The following is a 21,339-nucleotide window of genomic DNA, read 5'->3' as shown; positions in this document are numbered from 1 at the left end:
GTGGATGAAACTGGAGGGTATTACGTTGAGTGAAATAAGTCAAACAGAGAAAGACATGTATCATATGCTCTCACTGATATGAGGAATTCTTAATCGCAGGAAACAAACTGAGTGTTGTTGGAGTGGGGGGTGGGGTGGGAGGGATGGGGTGACTGGGTGATAGGCACTGGGGAGGATGTGTGCTCTGGTAAGCGCTGTGAATTGTGCAAGACTGTTGAATCTCAGATCTGTACCTCTGAAACAAATAATGCAATATATGTTAAGAAAAAAAAAAAAGAAGAAGAAGAAGAAGGTAGCGGGAGGGGAAGAATGAAGTGGGGGAAATCGGAGGGTAGACGAACCATGAGAGATGATAGACTCTGAAAAACAAACTGAGGGTTCTAGAGGGGAGGGAGTGGGAGGATGGGTTAGCCTGGTGGTGGGTATTGAGGAGGGCACATTCTGCATGGAGCACTGGGTGTTGTGCACAAACAATGAATCATGGAACACTTCATCTAAAACTAATGATGTAATGTATGGGGATTAACATAAGAATAAAATTTAAAAAAAAATTGAGCAGCTGCAATAGAGACCAGATGGCCCCCAAAGCCTAAAATTTTTTTCTGTACAGAAAACATTTAGGGGTGCCTGGGTGGCTCAGTCGGTTGAGCACCCACCTTCTGCTCAGGTCATGATCCCAGGGTCCTGGGGTCGAGCCCCGCATCAGGCTCCTTGCTCTGCTTCTCCCTCTGCCTGCTGCTCCCCCTGCTTGTGTTCTCTCTCTCTCTGACAAATATATAAAATTTAAAAAAAAATTTTTAATAACCCCTATACTAGCCGGTTCCTCATTAGTCCAATCCCATTATGTTTCATCATTCTTGATGTTAAACTATCCCTGTTCAAATTACTGTGTGGCTTTTCTAATCTCACTGGGCCCAGTCTAATGCCTCACCAACCTCTCTGTCCCTTTGTCATTGTCCATTTTCAGGCTCACCGTCCTTTACCTATCCCATGTTAGTGCTCCCCAAGACCCTCCTCTCTGCTTTCTGTTATAGCCCCTCTAAGCCACTTGTTTGCTTACTCATCTTCCATTATTGGGTTTAACCGATGGTTTTTTTTTTTTTAACCGATGGTTTTTAATTTTAATTTTAATGAATGAAATTGCATGCAAATTTTGTGTGGATGTGCAAAAGCACATACATGTGGGGAGGTCTCCAGCCACCTCTTTGGGCAACATGGCTTAGTAGTCAAGGGCATAGAGCCTGGATATATCCTTCTTAAGTTTGAATCCCAGTTCTGCCACAATGGCCTGGGATAATTTATTTAACCTTGCTGTTGCCTCAGTATCCTTGTCTGTAAAAAAAAAAAAAAAAAAAATTGTAGTCCTACCTCATAGAATTACTATGGGAATTAAGGTAGTTAATATATACAAAGCACTTGGACAGGGCCTGACACATAATAAGCACCATTTAGGCATTGGCTGTAATCGTCATTTCTAGAACTCCCTCTTGCCCCTGTGCCACAGCTAGACCAGTGTTTTCTTATTCTAGTGCCCCTGCTTTCTCTGACTCTCAGATCTCCAGTGGGCTCTTCCCTCTGCTCAGAGCACTCTCGCCTGTATGTTTGCCCACTAACTCCTGACCTTCCCTCAGGCCTCAACTCAAATGTATTTCTTCAAAGAAGCTTTTCCCGATCTCCAGACCAGGAGGAGCTTCGTGCTATGACCTCCCAAAACTTTCTTTTCCCTCATAACCCTTATCACAATTTATTCATGGTGATCACGTAAAGTTCCTCCCCAGCAGGCCATAAGCTCTGAGAGGGCAGAGGTCATTTCTGCCGGGCTCCCTGCTGCACCTCAGCACAGTGCCAAGGAATAGCATAAACATTCATCAAATGAACAAGTGAATCAATAAGGGACAAAACACATGAAAGTCTTTTAATAAAGGTGTAAAAACCTATGCATAGATTAGGTACCACAATAATGAGCATATGACAAAATCTGATGATTATTAGATAATCTATCATGAAATCAGTAGAAATTTATATTGTGTGAAGGAAACCTCTTCAATTTCTGTAAGATATATTCATTTAAATTGAGCTTGGAACATGTCTTTCAATCAAATGGAAATGAATTATCCAATTACTGACTTGTTACCACATCCCCTACCTCTACCTCTTGGAAACCAGATATTAGCCTCAGATGGCAGAGCTGAAAGGAATAATTGAACAGGGAACCTGCTTGTTCTCAGAGAATTTTCATGGCCTTAATTCAAGACAGGATTACAGACTTTCATGAGTAAGCAAAACCAACTGTGCTAATCTGAGAAATTCAATGCCACCCTGGGAGTTAATGTATCTAATCCAAGTCACCAGGAAAACTGTGTTCTATTATCAATTAACACTCAAACAGCAGGAAAATGATGATAGCATTATAATACAAAATAGACACAATAAAGTGATTCTCCTGGGAATGTCTTCAGGGACGGGTTGCTTACAGTCCCCTGGATGAAGGAATCCTTAAGGAGGAAGGATTCCCACCTACCCTCTTCCTTCCCAACTGTCAGACTCCAACCGCTCCTCTCCTGTGTAATCAGCCTCGGAACACTCCCCAGACGCCAATCTTTGATCTCCAGGAGAAACAGTGCGGTAACTGCTTCACCATGATTGGGGAAAACTTAACCAAGATCTGGACTTGGGCACCGGGAGCTAGAGGACTGGGGAGGGTTCACGACAACCCTGGCGGCCAGAGGGCTGTGGGAGAGTTGGACGATCCTAGAAGCCCTGGTAGAGCCTAGATGGCTGGGGATTTGTTGCGTTAACTTGCGCAAGGGTCAACTTGTCTGAGCAGCGCGGGAGGCAGCGCCCTCATGCCCAAGCTGTGGACTACATTTCCCAGACGGCTTTGCTCCCCGGGCTGTCGTACTAAGATTAGGGCGTGCCTGGGAGGAGCAGCACGGTCCGCGAGCACAGCTGGGGCATCTCGCTCAGCTCTTACCTACGGCCACAGCAGCCATCCCACAAGATGATCGGGATCCTCCTGCTCCTGCTCCTGCTCCTCCCCCTTTTCCTGTACATCGCTGCACCCCAAATCAGGTCTGTGCAAATGTATTGCCTTCTTTGAGAAGAATTCAGGAGGACGTTAATCCTCACCGAAGCTCTGTTTCCAAAAGAAGGAAAAGGAAAATCCCTGGGGGACTCCAAGTAGGTCGAGGCCGGGAGTTCGGTTGGTCGGAGGAGGTCCAGCTCTCCTGGATGCGGGGGGACGAGAGCGAGAGACCCCGGGCGGTGGGAAGGGGCTGAAATGCTCACTCTGTTTCTCCCGATCCCTTTTTTCGTCTCAGAAGCCCTTGCTTTCTGCTCCAGAGAACCCCGAGTGCAAGGCTACCTCAGATACTTACGTTTCCAGCATTGGGAGATTTTAGACCCTGAAATGGGGTGTGGACCTTAAGACTGTTTTCCCCTTAGCTCCCATCCCTTGAACCAGCCCTGTCTAGTTTCTTGCTTCCAGCCTTTGAAGTACAATGGAGCGATTCGACCTTTTGCTCTCAGAAACTGTCCGTCGATGGGAATCGTGCTATCTGCAGACCCGTTGCTTGCTCTCTTGTTGCAGTTAGATTCGCCTTTTTTTCTGGGCGGATGTTGTAGAGGAAAGAAATGAAAGGGTTTCATCATGAGCCGTATCCTGCCGTCAGAGCAGGAGTATCTGGGGACCTGAATCATGCCCAGGGTTTGGGGGTGACGCAGAGAAGATGAAGGGTAGTGGGCTCTTGACCTGGTGACAGATCAGCCAATGGCTGGCTGAGTGCCGCAGAGAATCGGCGGAGAGCTGCACAACGGGCGCCTGCTGATTGGTTCTGAGTATATCACCCGTGGTGACGGTGAACCAGAGACTGTAGAGACAGAGTCCTTCCCCCGGGGCTGGGGCGGGAGCGTGGTCACCATCCACCCTCGTGCTCCTCTTCTAGTTTTATTTTTCCTCCCTTCTGACCACCTAGTGCTCCCACTCAGATGAGAACGCTTTTTCTCTTTCCACCTCAAGATCCTTTTACCCAAAGAGAATTCCAATGAAAAGTTGGGCCTGCCCTGAAAATAGGGCTCACACCTCTGCGAGGTTTTTCCGAGGAAGATTTTACTGCAAGGGTCATATCCCCAACCACCTGGCTAGGTCATGGGAGCTAGCCTAGACTGGACTTTTCAGCTGATTCTCTTTCAGTCCTGTTGGTAAGGAGAAGAAAGAACTCGGTAGAGGTCCTGATATGTTGTTGCTCCTGGAGCTAAAACTGAAAGGATGTGAAAAACTGAGCAGGGAGGCTTGTTCTCTGAGGAGGAGGATATCTTTTGGTGAGCACCAGTTTGCTTCCTTATTGACCTGTGTGCACTAAGCAGATAACTTTAGTGGCTAGGAGTGTGTGCCTTGCAACTCCAGGTTCAATAAAAAAGGCTGAAATGCTCTTTAAAAGGGCATCTCCTGGTCAAGAGATTCTTTTAACTTGAGTCTTGAAATTTGTGGAGAAGAAAAAAGAACAATCCCTGTTTGTGCATTCATTTCTTTGGAAAAGAAAGGTAGTACAGTGCTTAGGAACAAGGACACTAATTAAACCAGGACTTGAAACCCAGCTCCCCTTTATACCGATTTACGTCTTTTCTTTGTCTTACTTTTGATTGTGTGCGCGTGTTTCTGTTTGCTTTACGCCAGCAAACAAGCTTCCATAATTTTAACTTTTTGTGTTGGATTAGCTGCATATCAAGACCATAAAGTGCCAGTTGTGGACAGATTGACATAAGTGGACCAGTTCTTGCTTCTTCTAGGCTGAGTCTTATGATTCCCTAAGCCTGTCAAAGAACTCAAACTGAAGCCAGGTGCCTGGATAATCACATATTTATCCAGTTCTTGTACTGCAGGGGGCAGCGCTAAGGTTTGCCCTTATAATAGAATCGCTTTTGTTCTCCAGCAAGAGCAGAAATTTTTTGAGCAAAAAAAAAATCTTGAGCAAGAGCAGAAAATTTTTCTTCAATCTTCCTTAAATCTATAAAAAGACAGCACTAGAAAGAACCAAAGCAAACTTTAGCCTTGGGATCGGAAGACATGGTAGTTACAGGAACCTCTGAGACAAGGAAAATGAAGAACTGATGAGCTCTCCTTCTCCCTACAGGAAAATGCTGTCCAGTGGGGTGTGTACATCAGCCGTCCAACTTCCTGGGAAGGTCGCTGTGGTCACTGGAGCCAACACGGGCATTGGAAAGGAGACAGCCAAAGAACTGGCTCAAAGAGGCAAGCTTACTGCTTCTGATTCCTTCCTACTCCTGCCATTTTATCCCTCACAAGGATGACCATGCTCATTATTTCCTCCCAATCTTGGAATTCAAGAACTTTCCAAGTGTCCCACAGATTCACTGGTCTAAACCTAGTATTAATGCTCTACATATAATGGACACTTAATATTATTGATTTATTTTTCTTTTTTGATTTGTTCATCAAATACCCCTGTCATGAAGTAGGGGTAAAATTCCCATTTAAAAAAAAAAAAACAACAGTAGAAAATAACATTTATAAGTCTGTGGGTCTATAGTGTCCACTCAAAAGCAGAGCTGACAGTGTGTCTCTTTTATATATTGGTTGATAGGAGCCCGCGTGTATTTAGCGTGCCGGGATGTACAAAAGGGGGAATTGGTGGCCAGAGAGATCCAAATTGTGACTGGGAACCAACAGGTGTTAGTGCGGAAACTGGATTTGGCTGATACAAAATCTATTCGAGCCTTTGCTAAAGACTTTTTAGCAGGTAAGTATAGAACTGGAGATTATGTTGTTGGTCTTGCAATTAACATGGCAGATTTAGTTAAAGGAAAAGATCCTTCTCCCTCTTTAATACATAGAAATACTAGATAGGGCACCTTGGTGGCTCAGTCGGTTAAGCATCTGCCTTTAGCTCAGATCATGATCCCAGAGTCCTGGGATCGAGCCCTGCATTGGGCTCCCTGCTCCGCGGGGAGCCTGCTTCTCCCTCTGCCTCTGCCTCTCTGTCTCTCTGTCTCTCATGAATAAATAAATAAAATCTTAAAAAAAAATTAAAGAAATACTAGATAAATTAAAATAAACAACTTTCATTCGTAGCAGAACTCCTTCGTAACAAAGGGGAATCCTCAAGAAGCAGCAACAAAAAATGAGTTTAAAGTCATAGCAGTGCATAAGAACTAAAACCAAAAACCTCACGGGAGTATCAGAACTCAATATGAGCTTTAGGGTCTGGAGTCTAAATACTCACACGGGCAGAAGATGAGGCCTCAGGCCCTGAGAGGAGGGAGCTGTATCTTAGGCCTCCACATAAGGTTGGGAGTCACAAAAAGTCACCTGGTCCATGGTACAGGGGTTTAAAAAAAAACATAGGCCACCAGCTCCAAGACATGGCAGAGAAGCTTATCTTCTCTTTAGATGGCTAGAGAGTCATCTGCAAGTTATTAGAACCTCAAGTTGGCATCCTCTGTGGGAGAGAATTTATTACATCACCAAATGGTGTAAGAATCTTGAGCTGAGAAGTTAACATAAAACCCTGTGGCGTCACATCAAAATCAAACCCGAGAGTATTCCGTAGGCATATCCCCTCATAACACAGGGATCTTGGCCTCCATAGGTAAACACCTTCTACAGATATGAGCTCATAGTTAGAAATTACAAATCACATGAAAAAATCACGAGAAAGAGTTGTCAAATGCAACAAAGAGGTGAAACCAGTATTTCTTTTGGCACCTTTTGGAGTTCTCCAGTGGCAAGGGGTGCATACAGAACAGCCTCTTTGCTCTTGCTTTGGAATCTTCTGATTCAGCTCAGGAAGTCTTTCTATTGGGAGAGGTGAGCAGAACATTTTCCCAAAAGCAGTGAGTGAGTAGCTCCTTAATTGGAAAGATCGGAAAGGCCATTTGGTTGTATAAGATGGAATTTTGCTCTGTAGTAAGTATGTAGGATTCAACTAAAGTCTTAGACAATGAAAAACAATACAAAATACATATGAAGGGGAAATGGAGGAAAGATTAAAGTCCTGCATCCCCATTTTCAAAGCCTGGGTGTAAGGCAGTTTTCTCAGATATAACTGCTGTGGCTGGGTGCTTCCACACCACATCTCTTCCCTGCAGAGGAGAAGCATCTTCACATTCTGATCAACAATGCAGGAGTGATGATGTGTCCCTACTCTAAGACAGCAGATGGCTTTGAGATGCACATGGGAGTCAACCACTTGGGTAAGAAATTTGGTCTCATCCCCAAGCTAGAGGAAGCCTAAAATTCTCCTTGGAAAACTCAGGGGTCAGACTGAGCCAGCCGCCTCTGGGCCCTAATAGACCATAAGTGAATAGTAAATACTATGGTCCTGCCTGAAAGCTCAGAGATAAACTTAGGCCCGCTCAAGCTTCCACCTGCTTTTTAATTTGCAATCCAGATTCAGTTTACCTTGGGGCATTTTTTAACAGCCTAATTGGACTGGGGACTGTGGTGCTTTCTTTGTGGTGATCCTCATGACCAGCATCAGGTAAAGGCTGCCTGTTCTTTCCAATTTTAGTATATGTGCTGCCGAAGCGAGCACAAGGCTGCCTGTTCTTAAAGAGTGATATTAATCAAAGTTGGAAGGAGACAAGACTTCATAGTCACATGATCCAGACCTCCCTCATGGAAGGATGGCTGTCCTATTTCCCCAAACCCTCCCTGAGCTTGTTCTGTAGTTGATAATGAATTAATGAGGCAAACAGCCTTGTTCCTGAGTTCTCTGCAGGGCTCACCATGACTCCCTTCATCCTGGCATTGGCCCTGAACTCTGTTAATTCTAGTTTTTCTCACAGGTCACTTTCTCCTGACCCATCTGCTGCTAGACAAACTGAAGGAATCAGCCCCATCAAGGGTAGTGAATGTGTCTTCTCTAGCACATCACCTGGGAAGGATCCACTTCCATAACCTACAGGGTGAGAAATTCTACAATGCAGGTCTGGCCTACTGTCACAGCAAGTTAGCCAACATTCTCTTCACCCAGGAACTGGCTCGGAGGCTCAAAGGTAGGCTTAGAAGAAGTAAGTATAGAGATATGAGTCAATGGGAAGTAGCGAAAAGCCACAGGAATACATACTGTTTTCTGGAGCCCATTCCCTGGACAAACCTGCTGCCATGACTATAACTGGGTATTATTTTAGTAAATATTCCACAGCTGAATATTGGACGTGGCTGGCAGGAGATGGGGACATTCTGACTTTGAGTCATAAGGCTTGGCTTTAGCACTTACTAGCTGTGTGACCTGCAGCAAGATACTTAACTTTTCAGACTTATTTCCTCATAAGTAAAATGGGACTACTTTATAGGTTATTATCCTCATTAAACCAGGCCTCATGAACAAGCAAGGTTTTTTACTCATAGTGAGACTAGCTAGAAGGGAAGGACCTGGGGGTGCCTGGGTGGCTCAGTCGGTTAAGCGTCTGGCTCTTGGTTTCTGCTCAGGTCATGGTCTCAGGGTTGTGAGATCAAGCCCAAGTTCAGGCTGTGGGCCCAGCGCAGAGATTCTGTCTGAGATTCTCTCCATCCCTCTCCCTCTGTCCCTTTTGTGCATGTGCTCTCTCTCTCTCAAATAAATAAAATCCTTTTTTTTTTTTTAAGATTTTTAAATTTATTTGACAGAGAGAAACACAGCGAGAGAGGGAACACAAGCAGGGGGAGTGGGAGCGGGAGAAGCAGGCTTCCTGCAGAGCAGGGAGCCTGATGCGGGGATCGATCCCAGGACCCTGGGATCATGATCTGAACTGAAGGCAGATACTTAACGACTGAGCCACCCAGGCACCTCTAAATAAAATCTTTAAAAAAAAAGTGGGGGGAGGGACCTGAACTGGCACTAGATACAACCATTAGGATAAAGCAGGCACTGGGACTATGGTGGTGGTGGTGGGGAGGGAGAGTGTCTCCCTAACAGCAAAAGGTTAAATAAGTGAGAAATGTATGCTCGAAGAGGGGAGTCTCCAATCACAAATACACAGAGGTCCTTAGCACTCTCTACTCTGATTTTTCGATAAAAAGAGGGGTAATCCAGGGTGGACAACTGGAGTTGCTTAGCAGTTGAGGCAGGCAGAATTTTGGCTCAAGGAATCAGACATAGGAGCCCCACCATTGGAACAGGATCATCAAACTACATGGAAATTAAATGGGTTACAGAGTGGGTGGGATGAGGCATCTGAGGATGTTAAGGAACATTCCAGGCAGACGGAAGAGAATGCACAAAGGTCTGGGCTCGGTTTGAGTAATTGAGAGGCTGCTATGATTAAAATGTAGAAAGCAAGAGGAATAGAGGTCTGAGCTGAGACGGTGAGGTAGACAGAGGCAAAACCCTTAGAGGCTATGGTAAGGATTTTAGTGGAAGAGCAGTGGAGAACCATTAAAATGAAAGCCTTTTTAAAATGGGGGCAGGAGTGTGTGCAGCAGGTGATTTCTGTAGTCTAGGTGAGAAATGAGGGTGGCCTGGACTAGAGTGGTGGAGATGGAGGGTAGTGGACACTTCTAAGAGATATTTAGGATGAGAAACCCCCAGGGCTTGTTGATGGATATGCATGGTAAGGTGAGGAATTGTCAAGTACTGCTCTGTGTGCCTGCCTGATTGGGAGTTAGGGAACACTGCAAGATCCAGGTTTGGCCTTGAAAGTGTGAAGTTAGTTTTGGACCTCTGTGTCAGCATTACTACGGGTCATCTAGAGTAGATGTCAAGGGACACCTGGGTGGCTCAGTCGGTTAAGCGTCTGCCTTCTGTTCAGGTCATGATCCTAGGGTCCTGGGATCAAGCCCCATGTTGGGCTCCCTGCTCAGCAGGGAGTCTGCTTCTCCATCTCCCTCTACCCGTCCCCCCTCCCCCCGCCTTGCTTGTGTGCAAGTGCGCGCTCTCTCTCTCTTGCTCACTCTCTCTCAAATAAATAAATAAAATCTTAAAAAAAAATAGAGTAGATGCCAAGTTGGAAATAATATATGTCCATTGTCCTTTATCTGCAATCATGAAATCTACAAAGACCTGAAAATTCAATTTTTTCAGAACCTTGACACCAAAGCTCATTTGGCAGCAAAACCTCCCTTGTACTAGGGAGATTAGGTAATAATCAGTTTATATATGTTGTGTCATATTATCTTTCTAAAATCAGTAAAAATTTGGAAACCTCTCTGGCCCCAAGGTTCTAGTAAAGAACCGGGGACCTGACCTAGCATATGCAGAGTGTCATAGTGTCATTTAGCACTTACCATGTACCAGAGACTATCGAGGCTCTCGTACATATGAACTCATTTAATCCTCAGAACCACCTTGTGAGGTGCAGGTATTAGGATTATCCCCATTTTAAGAGGAAACTGAGTCACAGCATCGAGCTTGCCCAGGGTCACAGGGCTTGTGAGTGGTATAGCTAGGATTTGAAAGTGGGCAGTCTGACCACAGAGTCTGTGCCCTTAGCCACTCAGAGTCAGCCAAGAGTTCCAAGGAGTACAATGTGTATAAAAATGTGCATGCCATATAGTTACAGAGAGGGAGTTTAGCAAGCCGTGGGAACGCCAGCATTTGAAGTTTGGGTAGAAGATGAGGGACTGGTCCACGAAACTGAGAGGAAGCGGCAAGAAAGGTTTGGAAAACCAGGAGTGTGGGGTCATGGAAGCCAATAAAAAGGCAGCTTTGAGGAAGGAGTGGTCCCTAGAGTTAAGTGCTGCTGAGAGGTTGAGTCCCGGCTCTACTGTTTCCAAACAGGTTTTTTTTTTTGAAGATTTTATTTATTTATTTGACAGAGAGAGACACAGCGAGAGAGGGAACACAAGCAGGGGGAGTGGGAGAGGGAGAAGCAGGCTTCCTGCTGAGCAGGGAGCCCCATGTGGGGCTCGATCCTAGGACCCTGGGATCATGACCTGAGCCGAAGGCAGACGCTCAATGACTGAGCCACCCAGGCGCCCCTCCAAGCAGTTAATAACCTCTTTGAGCTTTAATCCTAACCTATGAAATGGGGAGGTGTAAATTACTGTGAGGAGTGTTGTGGGAAGGGGGTCTTCCTGGGGTGGGATGTTTATTCATGTCCCCTGCTCTCCTTGGCTATCCAGCAACATTAAGTCCTGCCTTCCTTTCCCTATGGGGCACCCCCAATTAGGCTCTGGCGTTACGACATATTCTGTCCATCCGGGCACAGTCAACTCTGAACTGGTTCGGCACTCATCCTTCATGAAATGGATGTGGTGGCTTTTCTCCTTCTTCATCAAGACCCCTCAGCAGGGAGCGCAGACCAGCCTGTATTGTGCCCTCACCGAAGGTCTTGAGATTCTCAGTGGGCATCATTTCAGGTACGAATGCATCTGGTTTTGAAGATGGGGTTTTTATGGCTCAAAGGAAATAATCTGGATTTGTCTGGTATATTATACTCCTCTTACAAAGTACATTGCGTGACCTAGCTTTTGTCTTTTGACTAGTGTTTTTACCTTGTAATAAGGGGGTTGACTCACTCGCATTTTTCATGGTACTGCGAGGTTTGATTTTCTCCATGGCTATCTTTTATTATGCTTTCTGGTTGTTTCTTTTCTTCCTACCTTTTGTTATGTCCATCTAGTTTTCTTTGTTCCCTTTTGAACTCTTGTTTTTTTTGTTTTTTTGTTTTTTACATGAAAAAATAATTTGAATCTGTATTTCTCTATTGTCTTCGGGACTAAAATAGTATCGATTGACTCCCTTCGTGAATAGGTGAAGACTTTTAAAATTGTTTATTGTAGAGAACTTTGAATATGTACATTAATAGATAAAATAACATGTTGAACCCCCATATGCCCATAATAAAGCCTCAGCAACCATCAAGCCATCCCCATGCACCCATATTTTTTTTCCCTCTCCTATTATTCTGAAGCAAATCTCAGACATCACATAATATTGAAATGTTAGCATGTTTTTACCCCCCACCTTCAAGATTATGTGTAAATAACTTGAAATTTTAGAGAAAGGGCTGTAAATAAATTAAAATTGGAAAGAAAGGTAGACAGATCATGAAAGGCCCATAACTCCAGGCTTGTGAGGAGCCACAGAAGTTGTTCCAGTAGAGAGAGAAATAATCTGCTCTGTGCTTCAGAGAAACATCCCTGGTGACTTGGTTTGATGAACAAATAAATAACCCAAGCGAGAGAGAATGAGTTCCTGATTTAGGGTAATGACAGTTGGAATACAAAGAAGGGTTAAGTGAGAGAGGTCCTGAAGAGGCAGAATTGTTACAGCTTGATGACTAAATGAATGAGGGGTCTGGGAGGAGTTAGTGACCTGGGGTCAAGCCTGACTTACGAGGAGATTGATTATGACATTAACTGAGACAGCAGACATGGAAAAATCATGTGTATAGCTTAGGGTTCTTTGATTCCAAAGCAGGGAAACAGACTCATGCTAACTTAAGCAAGAAGGGAATTTATGAAAATATGGGGGAATTCTTCTAAAAATCAAAGAGAAGACTGAAGAGCCAGGCTTAGAACAGACAGAGTGGCCAGTCAGCTGCTGCTGGAATGAGTATCCGACAACTGTCTTCAGTCTTTGTTTTGTTGCTCACCATTCGCCCTCTAGCAAGGAAGCACTAGATTTTCCATCCTCTCATCCTCACTCCCTTGGTTAGGGGAAGACAGACACTTGATTAATGGGGTCTTCAAAGTGTGGGAAAGAGGTAATTCCTCAGAAAGGGATCAGGTTGCTGTTGCCAAAAGAATGTGGAATGGAGGCACCCGGGTGACTCAGTCGGTTAAGCATCTGACTCTTGATCTCAGCTCAGTCTTAATCCCAGGGTTGTGAGATTGAGCCCTGGATTGGGCTCTACACTGGGTGTGGACACTGCTTGAGACTCTCTCTTTCCCCCCCTCCCTCTGCCCCTTCCTCCCCTTAAAAAAATGTGGAATGGATCAGGTGCCCACTGTGTAATAAACCTGGTTCTGTCCATGTTGAGTGTGTTATCCCTAAGACTCCATGTGAGTAGAAGTGTATAGCAGGGAGTTGGAAATGTAGGTCTGAAATCCAGGAAGATAAGTTTACATAGTTTTATGTACTAGAATGATTTTCCATGGGTGACTGGATTCTTCTTCCCTGGAGATTTTAAGGTTTTGACTAGTAGTTTAAAGAAAGTCAGCCTCGGGGCACCTGGGTGGCTCAGTCGTTAAGCGTCTGCCTTGGGCTCAGGTCATGATCCAGGGTCCTGGGATCGAGCTCCGCTTCGGGCTCCCTGCTCGGTGGGAAGGCTGCTTCTCCCTCTCCTGCTCCCCCTGCTTGTGTTCCCTCTCTCACTGTGTCTCTCTCTCTCTGTCAAATCAATCAGTCAATCAATCAATCAATCAATCTTAAAAAAAAAAGGAAAGTCAGCTTCAAATCCATGACATAGTAATTATTTAATTGACTTTTGAAGGGCCTTTCCAGTGCCATGGATTCTTAATTTTAAGCATTTTGAAGATCCAACATCAGCTATGTTGACCACTATCAGGAAATGAGCATAAGTCTGTCTTGACTGAAGCATTAGAAACCTTGTGCTGCTTATTATTCCTGACTGAAACCACAAACCTACTTTTTGTCTCTATGGATCTGTCTGTACTGGGCATTTCCTATCAATGGAATCATACAATATGTGGCCTTTTGTGACTGGCTTCTTGTTTACTTAGCATAATGTGTTCACTGTCATCCATGCCAGAGCCTGTATCAGTAAGTTATTCCTTTTAATTGCCAAATACTACTTCATCTTATGGGTATACCACATTTTATTTATGCATTCATCAGTTGATGGGCATTTGAGTTATCACTTTTTGGTGATATGATGCTGTGATATTCATGTACAGATTTTTATATGGAGATTTCTCTTGGTTTATATACCTAGAAATGGAATCCCACTGAAATATGGGTTATATGTCAGCTCCGTGTTTAACTGTTGAGGAATTGTCAGACTGTTTTCCCAAGTGGCTGCACCATTTCATGTTGCCACCAGTGGTAGACAAGGGTCCCAATCTCTCCACGCCCTTGCTTACACTTCTTATTGTCTGTCCTTTTGATTTTAGCCATCCTGGTAAGCATGAAGTAATTTTTCTGCTTACGTTTTTCTAGTTTTTCTCATTATGGTTTTCATTTGCATTTTCTTGCTAATGATGTTAAGCATCTTTTCATGCACTTATTGTCCATTTGTTTATCTTTGTTGGAGAAATGTCTATTCAAATCCTTTGCCCATTTTTAAAATGGATCATTGTCTTTTTGTTGTTTAATTGTAACAGTTCTTTAGATAGTCTGGATCAAGTCCCTTATCAGATGTGTGATTTACAAATATTTTCTCCCATTCTTCGGCTTGTCTTTTCATTTTCTTTATGGTGTCTTTTGAAGCAGAGAAGTTTTGATGAAGTCTAACTTACCAATTTTTTCTTTTGTCACTGTGCTTTTGGTGTCATATCTAAGAAACCATTGCCTAACCGAAGGTCACGAAGATTTACTACTGTGTTTTCTTCTAACAATTTTATAATTTGAACATTACATTTTGGTCTATGATTCATTTTGAATTAATTTTTATATATGGCATGAGGTAGGGGTACCTCTTCCTTTTTGCATGTGGATATCCAGTTGTCCCAGAACTGTTTGTTGAAAAAATTATTCTTTCCATTGAATTTTCTTGGTAGCTATATTAAAATTCCTTGGGCTGGGGCACCTGGGTGGCTCAGTTGAGTGTCCAACTCTTGATCTTGGCTCAGGTCTTGATCTCAGGGCTGTGAGTTCAAGCCCCACATTGGGCTCCATGCTGGGCATGGAGCCTACTTAAAAAAAAAAAAAAAATTCCTTAGGCTGCCAAAACAGAATACCAGAAATTAATTTTCTCAGTTCTGGAGAATGGGAGTTAAGATCAAGGTGCCAGCAGGGTTGGTTTCTGATGAGGCCTCTGTCTTGGCTTATAGAGGGCTGCCTTCTTGCTGTGTCCTCAGATGGGTTTTCCTCTATGTGGGCACACTCCTGGTGTCTTCTCTTCTTATAAGGACACTAGACCTATTGAATTAGGGCCCTACCTTTATGACCTTACTTAACCTTAATTATCTCCTTAAAAGCCTGATCTCCAACTATAGTCACATTATAGATTCAACATACGGACTTTGGGGAACGTGATTCAGTCCGTAACAGATTTATCAAAAATCAATTGACCATAAAGGTAAGGGTACCTCTACACTTTTAGTTCTGTTCTATGCATTTATATGTCTATCCTTATGCCAGTAGCACGGTGTCTTGATTACTATGGCTTTGTAGTAAGTTTTGAAATTGGTCTTTTTATGTATACTGGTTGATACTTCCCAAAATCCAACTGGGACTATCAGCACCATGACTGCTGATGCCATAACCACATGTAAGTAGCTTTTACTGTGGTATTCGAATACATTTTACACCATGTCATAGCTTATGATGCAAGGCACTTTCATGTCCATTGTGTCATTTGCTATTCATCGTAATCTTGCGAAGAACATAAGGCATAATGCTGTAAAGGCTACAGAGGCTTACAGAGGCCAACTCATTTCTAGAGTCTTACGGAGCCTTTGGTTCTCAGTGATGGTCTTTTTACTCAGCAGTGGCAGGTTGTGCTGCTCATGCTGGTAAGTTCCCTTAAACAGAAGTACTATACTTACCAGTCTTGTTTTGTAATTGCAAAGATATCTTTAAGTGGTGTTTCTCAAACTTTGGTGCATTTTAGAACCATCTGAGGAAGTGGTTGAAGACATATTCCTGGACCTCTACCCTAGAGATTCTGATTCAGCAGGTTCAGATGGGGCCTGAGAATTGGCATTTATTTATTTTTTCTTTAAAGATTTTATTTATTTATTTGACAGAGAGAGACACAGCGAGAGAGAGAACACAAGCAGGGGGAGTAGGAGAGGGAGAAGCAGGCTTCCCGCGGAGCAGGGAGCCCGATGCGGGGCTCGATCCCAGGACCCCAGGATCATGACCTGAGCCAAAGGCAGACACTTAATGACTGAGCCACCCAATCACCCCAGAATTGGCATTTCTAACAAACTCCCAGATGATGCTCCTGCTAGTCCATAACCTGCTCTTTGATTAGCAGCATCTTTATGGATGTAGTGTTAGGGTTTGCTTCATGTGCTTATTTCAGACTTGCCAACTTTCCTTTCCACCTTCAGAATTTGCTTAGAATGTCCTGGAAGCAGTTCTCTTGAAATAGTATATAACTTTTTAAATTGCTTCTTACGTGCCTTAAAAGATTGCAATCGGTTTACTCAATCACTTTTCAAAAAACCCTTTATTGAATACCTGCTGTGTACTAGATGCAGCTAATTCAAAAATGATAAAATTTTCTGGGCAGTGCAGTGTTTGAATACCCCTCCTGCATTTAATGGGGACTAAAATAATTGGGATTACAGCAATGAAGGGAAGGTGTATGAAACATACAGTACCTTATTGTTACATTTCTTTTATGCTATCATCTTTTCCTTCATTGTTTATGAAGCTGGCTTTCTTATTTGAGTTTAAAAACAGTTATAATTTGGGGGTGCCTGGGTGGTGCAGTTGGTTAAGTGTCCAACTCGGTTTCGGCTCAGGTCGTGATCTCAGGGTCATGAGTTTGAGCCCCACATCAGGCTTCACGCTCAGTGGGGAGTCTGCTTGCGATTCTCTCTCTCCCTCTCCCTCTGCCTCTCCCCTGGTGTGCACTCTTTCTCTCTCAAAAATAAATAAATCTTAAAAAGAATTAAAAAACAAAAAGTTATAATTGCAGGTAGACCTGAAATAGTAAGTTTTGGGGGTGGTTTTGTTTGTTTTTACCACTCCAAGCACCTGTAACCAATGTAATCTCAGCAGCATGACACTGTACAAGGTCCTGTGTGAACAGGCTGGACATACACAGGTGTCAGGCGGGCACTGATACTATAGTTAAATATATACATACAAAGGGGAATATAAAGACTGATTGCTATGTATTATATATCAGACATTCTGGTCAGAGGGAGTATAGTGAGGAGATCTAAATGGTAAATACATTTTCTCTGGGGTAAGGATTGGAGAATGAAGAGATAAAGGCTGGCCCTATGAAGTGCATAGAGGACATGTCATCCCTACGTTGTTTTTCTGTCACATTCCTTGTTCCAGGCAGAGAATAGATTCCACTCATAAACCTCTGTGTTTTAAGCCTCTCTCTTTCCCTTCTAGTGACTGCAGGGTGGCATGGGTCTCTGCCCAGGCTCGGAATGAGACAACAGCAAGGCGGCTATGGGACGTCAGCTGTGACCTGCTGGGCATCCCTATGGACTGACAGGTGGTAGCAGGTGGACTCAAGAGAAATCCGCAGCAGACTACTCAGTACTCCCTGCCAAAATGATTCTCCTTCATAACGGCCAAAACCTTGAGCACAAAGAAAACAAACCTTCCAGCCTTTCCTGCTTGATGTCTGATAAAAGCCCAGTGTAACTGCTAGATTCATCAAAACACGTTGCATTAGTCCAGATTGATTTTGCTCTTGTTACTGCCAGACGTACAAGAGGTATCATAGGATAAGATCTTCATATGACCTGCAAACTCATATTCGCCTTCTGAAACCTACTACCTAGGAGAATCTTAGCTATGGCAGTGTCAATTTATGGCAGTTTGGATTAGTTTCTACCCTCTTTGTTCACAATATAGTTCCTCCCAACCACCAACCAACTTTCATTTCAAGAGAACCACACTGCAGCCCCAGCTGAACTCCCAGAATCAACGGTGGCTTGGCTTAAGAGCAGGGCTCATCCCTCATATGCCAACATCTGGATTCTCTCAGGAAGCTCTTAACTGAATCTGGATTATGGGATGGGCTTTATCTTCAGCAACCTAAAGCCACTTTAAGACACTTTTACATGTCGACCACAGAAGAGCTTCCTTTTCTAGGAAGTTCATGGGGTTGGGAGGATGGCAGAAATATGGAGGAAAGCAGAAATAAAAATCAAGTTTAAACTGTCATTTTCCTACTGTTTCTCAGGCCAGCAAGTGGGTAAAGAAAGGAGCAGTACAGGAAGATAGATCACTGCCTGACTTCAGTTTACTGACCCCAGACCCATGGAGGCCTTTTTGTGCCTTAGTTTCTCTTAGAAAATCAGAAGAAGGGAAAGGCGAGTGATTGTCACTGAGTATATCTTTGTGTGTGTTCTTATGTAGTTATGCAATTGGGATTATTTTTACAAAATTCAAAGTAGCTACAAAGGAACAGTATTAAACTGGACCCTGGCGCAGGTAAGTGTTCAAAGATGGAGAAAAGAGTGTGATCCAATCTTTAATACAAATGAGTGGAGCTACAAAGGGAAACAGATTGTGTATATGTGGATAACTACTCACCAAGAAGCACATGAGTAGAAGGGAAGAAGCCCAAAAAAGAGAAGAATCCTGGAAGATAATGCATACAGTGAAGGGCCAGTTAAGGATTAAAAAAACAAAACAAAACAAAAAACAGCTAAAGATGGCAATATGTAACTATAGAAGAATTGAAGGTGAGCACCTGAGTTAGCAAGGCTGATACTGCACTGTCTTAACAAGCACCAATCAATCAAGGGGGCAGAAAAAGACCCCCAAAAAACCCAATTCTTTATAAGGCAAAATTATCCTAAGGACTGATATTGGTAATTTATAGTCAATTTAATAATCTTCAGGGCATTTCCTGACATTATCTTGACAAGATTAAAATGTCTATTTGCTAAAAACCTACATTTAATTTGGAGAACTCTTATCAAAGGTAATGCTGACATAGGAAATTGGAGGAATCAGTAATGTTCCCATCACTTGTTTGGAGTATGTTATTCTAATAGTTTGTGATTACCTTGGACTGACAATTACATATTCACTTTGGTGGGGGAAAGAGTTATAGGACCACAGTCTTCTCATATTTGTAAATGCATATTCTTTTGTTGCACTTGTTTTTACTATTAAGGTATCTAATTTAGAAATGGTCGTTTTATGGAAAAATTGGAAAATTTTAATAATAGTTAAGTAGCATAATTGAACTCATATTTTACTTAATTTATGTTGAACTGTCAATAACAGAAAGTTTTGGATTATTATGTTTTTATTTACCAAAATAAAAACTGTATTAAATGAAAGTTTAGAGTCAACGGAAGAAAACAATTAAATGAAAGTTTAATTATAAGAAGAAAACACTTTTCATTATTATGGTTATACAATCACTTCTCATTTTTAAGGATAATTTGTCCCAGAGTCTAGCCACAGTACAGCCTCAATCAGATGTTATAACTTCAATTGTGTGATAATGTGATTGTTGATTCACCATTTTTCTCCTTGTCTTTTATGATGCTGTTCAAAGATCCCTTTTTTCCATCCGAGGCTATTACGTCTCCTTTTTGTACCTGCCCCTTCTATAACAATGCTGTGGGTCTTATCACAGTACACTTCCACTAACAACCTCAGATTTTGCTATCTCTGTACTCAGTGAACATTAGGAGCGCAACGCTTGTTGAATCAGGGGTCAATGAATCAGTCTAATAAAAATAAAGGTCCAGGAGATATAAATCACATCATTTCCCCCTGAACAATCATGTATCTTTTAATATGTTTGGGCAGTTTTATATATTGGGCTGCCAAGCAAATATTTCAGAAAAGGCTTCGATAGGAAAATCATTTCATAAGTTGAAAATAAGAATTTCCCGCCACTGAACCATGAAACCCCATGTAGTGCAGAAAAGGACTTCGTAATTGTCAACACATTACACACAGTGGGAAAGAGACCTGAAGACGCCGGGTCTGCCTTGCTCACCACATTTTAAAATAACCCAGCGCAGGGTGGCTCTTTTATTCGCCAACATAGGCCCATATCCGGCATGATGACTACGTGTAACATTAACAAAGACCTGCTGAGTGAATGAATGCACTAGGCGAGCCCAGACGCTAGAGGCGGAGTGGGTATTTTGGGAGTCACACTGGGGACCATTTCTGAAAGCATATGACCCTGGTCACTTGACTTCCCCAGTAAAAGTGCTTTACTGCTCCAGGGTAAGCTGGAACCTGGCCCGGCTATCTTTCGAGGGCTGAAAGCTAACGTTTAGTCAGGACGCGAACTGAGGAGGTCAGAGCGGTCATACAGTGCGATGACATCGAAGATGACTTCCAGGCGCTTACTGACACCAAACTACAGGGTGTCAGCACTACCCACTGCGGCTGTGGCATTGACAGAACCACCGCCCCCGCCGACACATGACTCCGGCGTCCCGGCGTCTTCCGCGCCGAACTACAGCTCCCGGCATGCACTGCTGTTTCCCCCCCTCCCACCGCCGCCGGGAGGTGGGGCCCTGGGGGACAGGTCGGCGGGCTGCCGGTCCCGCGGGACCTCACAGTCCCTTCCGCTGTGGCTCTCTCGCCAACCCTGGACCGGGTATTTCCGGGGCTCCAGGACTGCCGCTCGTTCCGCGTGCTGCCACCCTTTTAGGAATCGCCCGGGCCGGCAGCCCACCCGACTTTCCGTCAGGCTTCCGCGCCCGGCGCTCCCTCAGTGACGGAATGAAGGGGCTGGGCGTTCTGGCTCGGGAGGACCCCGCCGCGGCCCCGGAAGCGCCTCGTCCCGGGTGGTGGTGGCGGCGGTCGCCGTGATGTCTGCGGGGCTGGGTGGCTGACCGCCGGGATAGGAGCGGCACCGGTGCCCCAGATCTCGGTGGCCGCTGCTGGAGCACGGCCGGCGCCATGGCCGCCTCTGCCATCTCCTCAGAGCATTTCGAGAAACTTCACGAGATCTTCCGCGGCCTCCATGAAGACCTGCGAGGGGTGCCGGAGCGGCTCCTGGGGATGGCAGGGACAGGTGAGGCGAAGGCGGGACGAGCCGTGGGGAACTCGGCCCCGCGCGTGCCTAGGGAGTAAGAACCCCCCACCCTTCTCCTGAACCGGGTCCCTCTTCCCCTCCGATGCATGTTCTCAGACACGCCCCCTAGGGTTGGGTGGGTCTCGGCGCTCCAGATTTCCCTGCTGCCACTTGAGGGTGCTCCGGGATGAACCTCTGAGTGTTGTCTCCTAGGGGTTCTCCCTCTAGATCCTACTGTAGCCGTCAAAAATTTCTTGTCTCATTTTCACCGTGGCAAGAAGAGCATAGGAGACCTTAAATCTGAGGCCCTATATTTCAGTAAAATTGGCTTTTTTCATAACTGCCTGTATATTTTGTTTTATGCATTTAAAAGCATTCTCAAGAGAAGTCCATAGTTCTTACCAGACTGGCAAAGGATTTGTAGCACCAAAAGGGCTAAGAAGCCAAAGGAAAAACAACTTTGGGATTGGTAAATTACCAGGTTTGGGGAGGGGGTGGTCTTTAAAATCGGGATTGTGAGTTCACGTGTGGTCCTCTTATGAATTTTTTTATGCTTAGACTGTTTTCTGTCCC

The 21,339-nt window shown here is 44.2% G+C and overlaps 2 protein-coding genes across 6 annotated transcripts in view; both read left to right on the top strand.

Moving 5' to 3' along the window:
* Window positions 1-2,914: 2,914 nt before the first annotated feature.
* RDH11 (retinol dehydrogenase 11) lies at window positions 2,915-20,766 on the top strand. 4 transcript variants are annotated; one of them, XM_045901065.3, is made up of 7 exons: window positions 2,915-3,072; window positions 5,133-5,251; window positions 5,604-5,759; window positions 7,108-7,212; window positions 7,807-8,016; window positions 11,110-11,299; window positions 17,148-20,766. In XM_045901065.3, the coding sequence occupies exons 1-7, from the start codon at window positions 3,002-3,004 to the stop codon at window positions 17,248-17,250; spliced, it is 954 nt and encodes a 317-aa protein (XP_045757021.1). In that variant the 5' UTR covers window positions 2,915-3,001; the 3' UTR covers window positions 17,251-20,766. The 4 variants fall into 4 exon arrangements, with proteins under 4 accessions (XP_045757021.1, XP_064427282.1, XP_064427280.1 ...); XM_064571210.1 differs by having other exon boundaries at window positions 3,044-3,180; XM_064571211.1 differs by lacking the exon at window positions 2,915-3,072 and adding an exon at window positions 3,981-4,320.
* The window catches only part of VTI1B (vesicle transport through interaction with t-SNAREs 1B), a 25,020-nt gene continuing 24,311 nt past the window's right edge, over window positions 20,631-21,339 (top strand). Inside the window, exon 1 of one of the 2 annotated variants that reach the window (XM_045901064.3) lies at window positions 20,631-20,766. In XM_045901064.3, coding sequence (XP_045757020.1) covers window positions 20,652-20,766 — 115 coding nt within the window. In that variant the 5' untranslated portion in view covers window positions 20,631-20,651. The remainder of the gene's footprint in view (window positions 20,767-21,339) is intronic. The other variant, XM_064571214.1, reaches the window with a different exon arrangement.

The sequence above is a fragment of the Mirounga angustirostris genome, unplaced genomic scaffold (assembly GCF_029215605.1).
Source record: "Mirounga angustirostris isolate CCGP_5_RB_7025 unplaced genomic scaffold, mMirAng1.0.hap1 SCAF_9, whole genome shotgun sequence".
Lineage (NCBI taxonomy): Eukaryota > Metazoa > Chordata > Mammalia > Carnivora > Phocidae > Mirounga > Mirounga angustirostris.
Note: the sequence above shows the minus strand (reverse complement) of the source record. Positions and strands in the feature narration are given on the sequence as shown.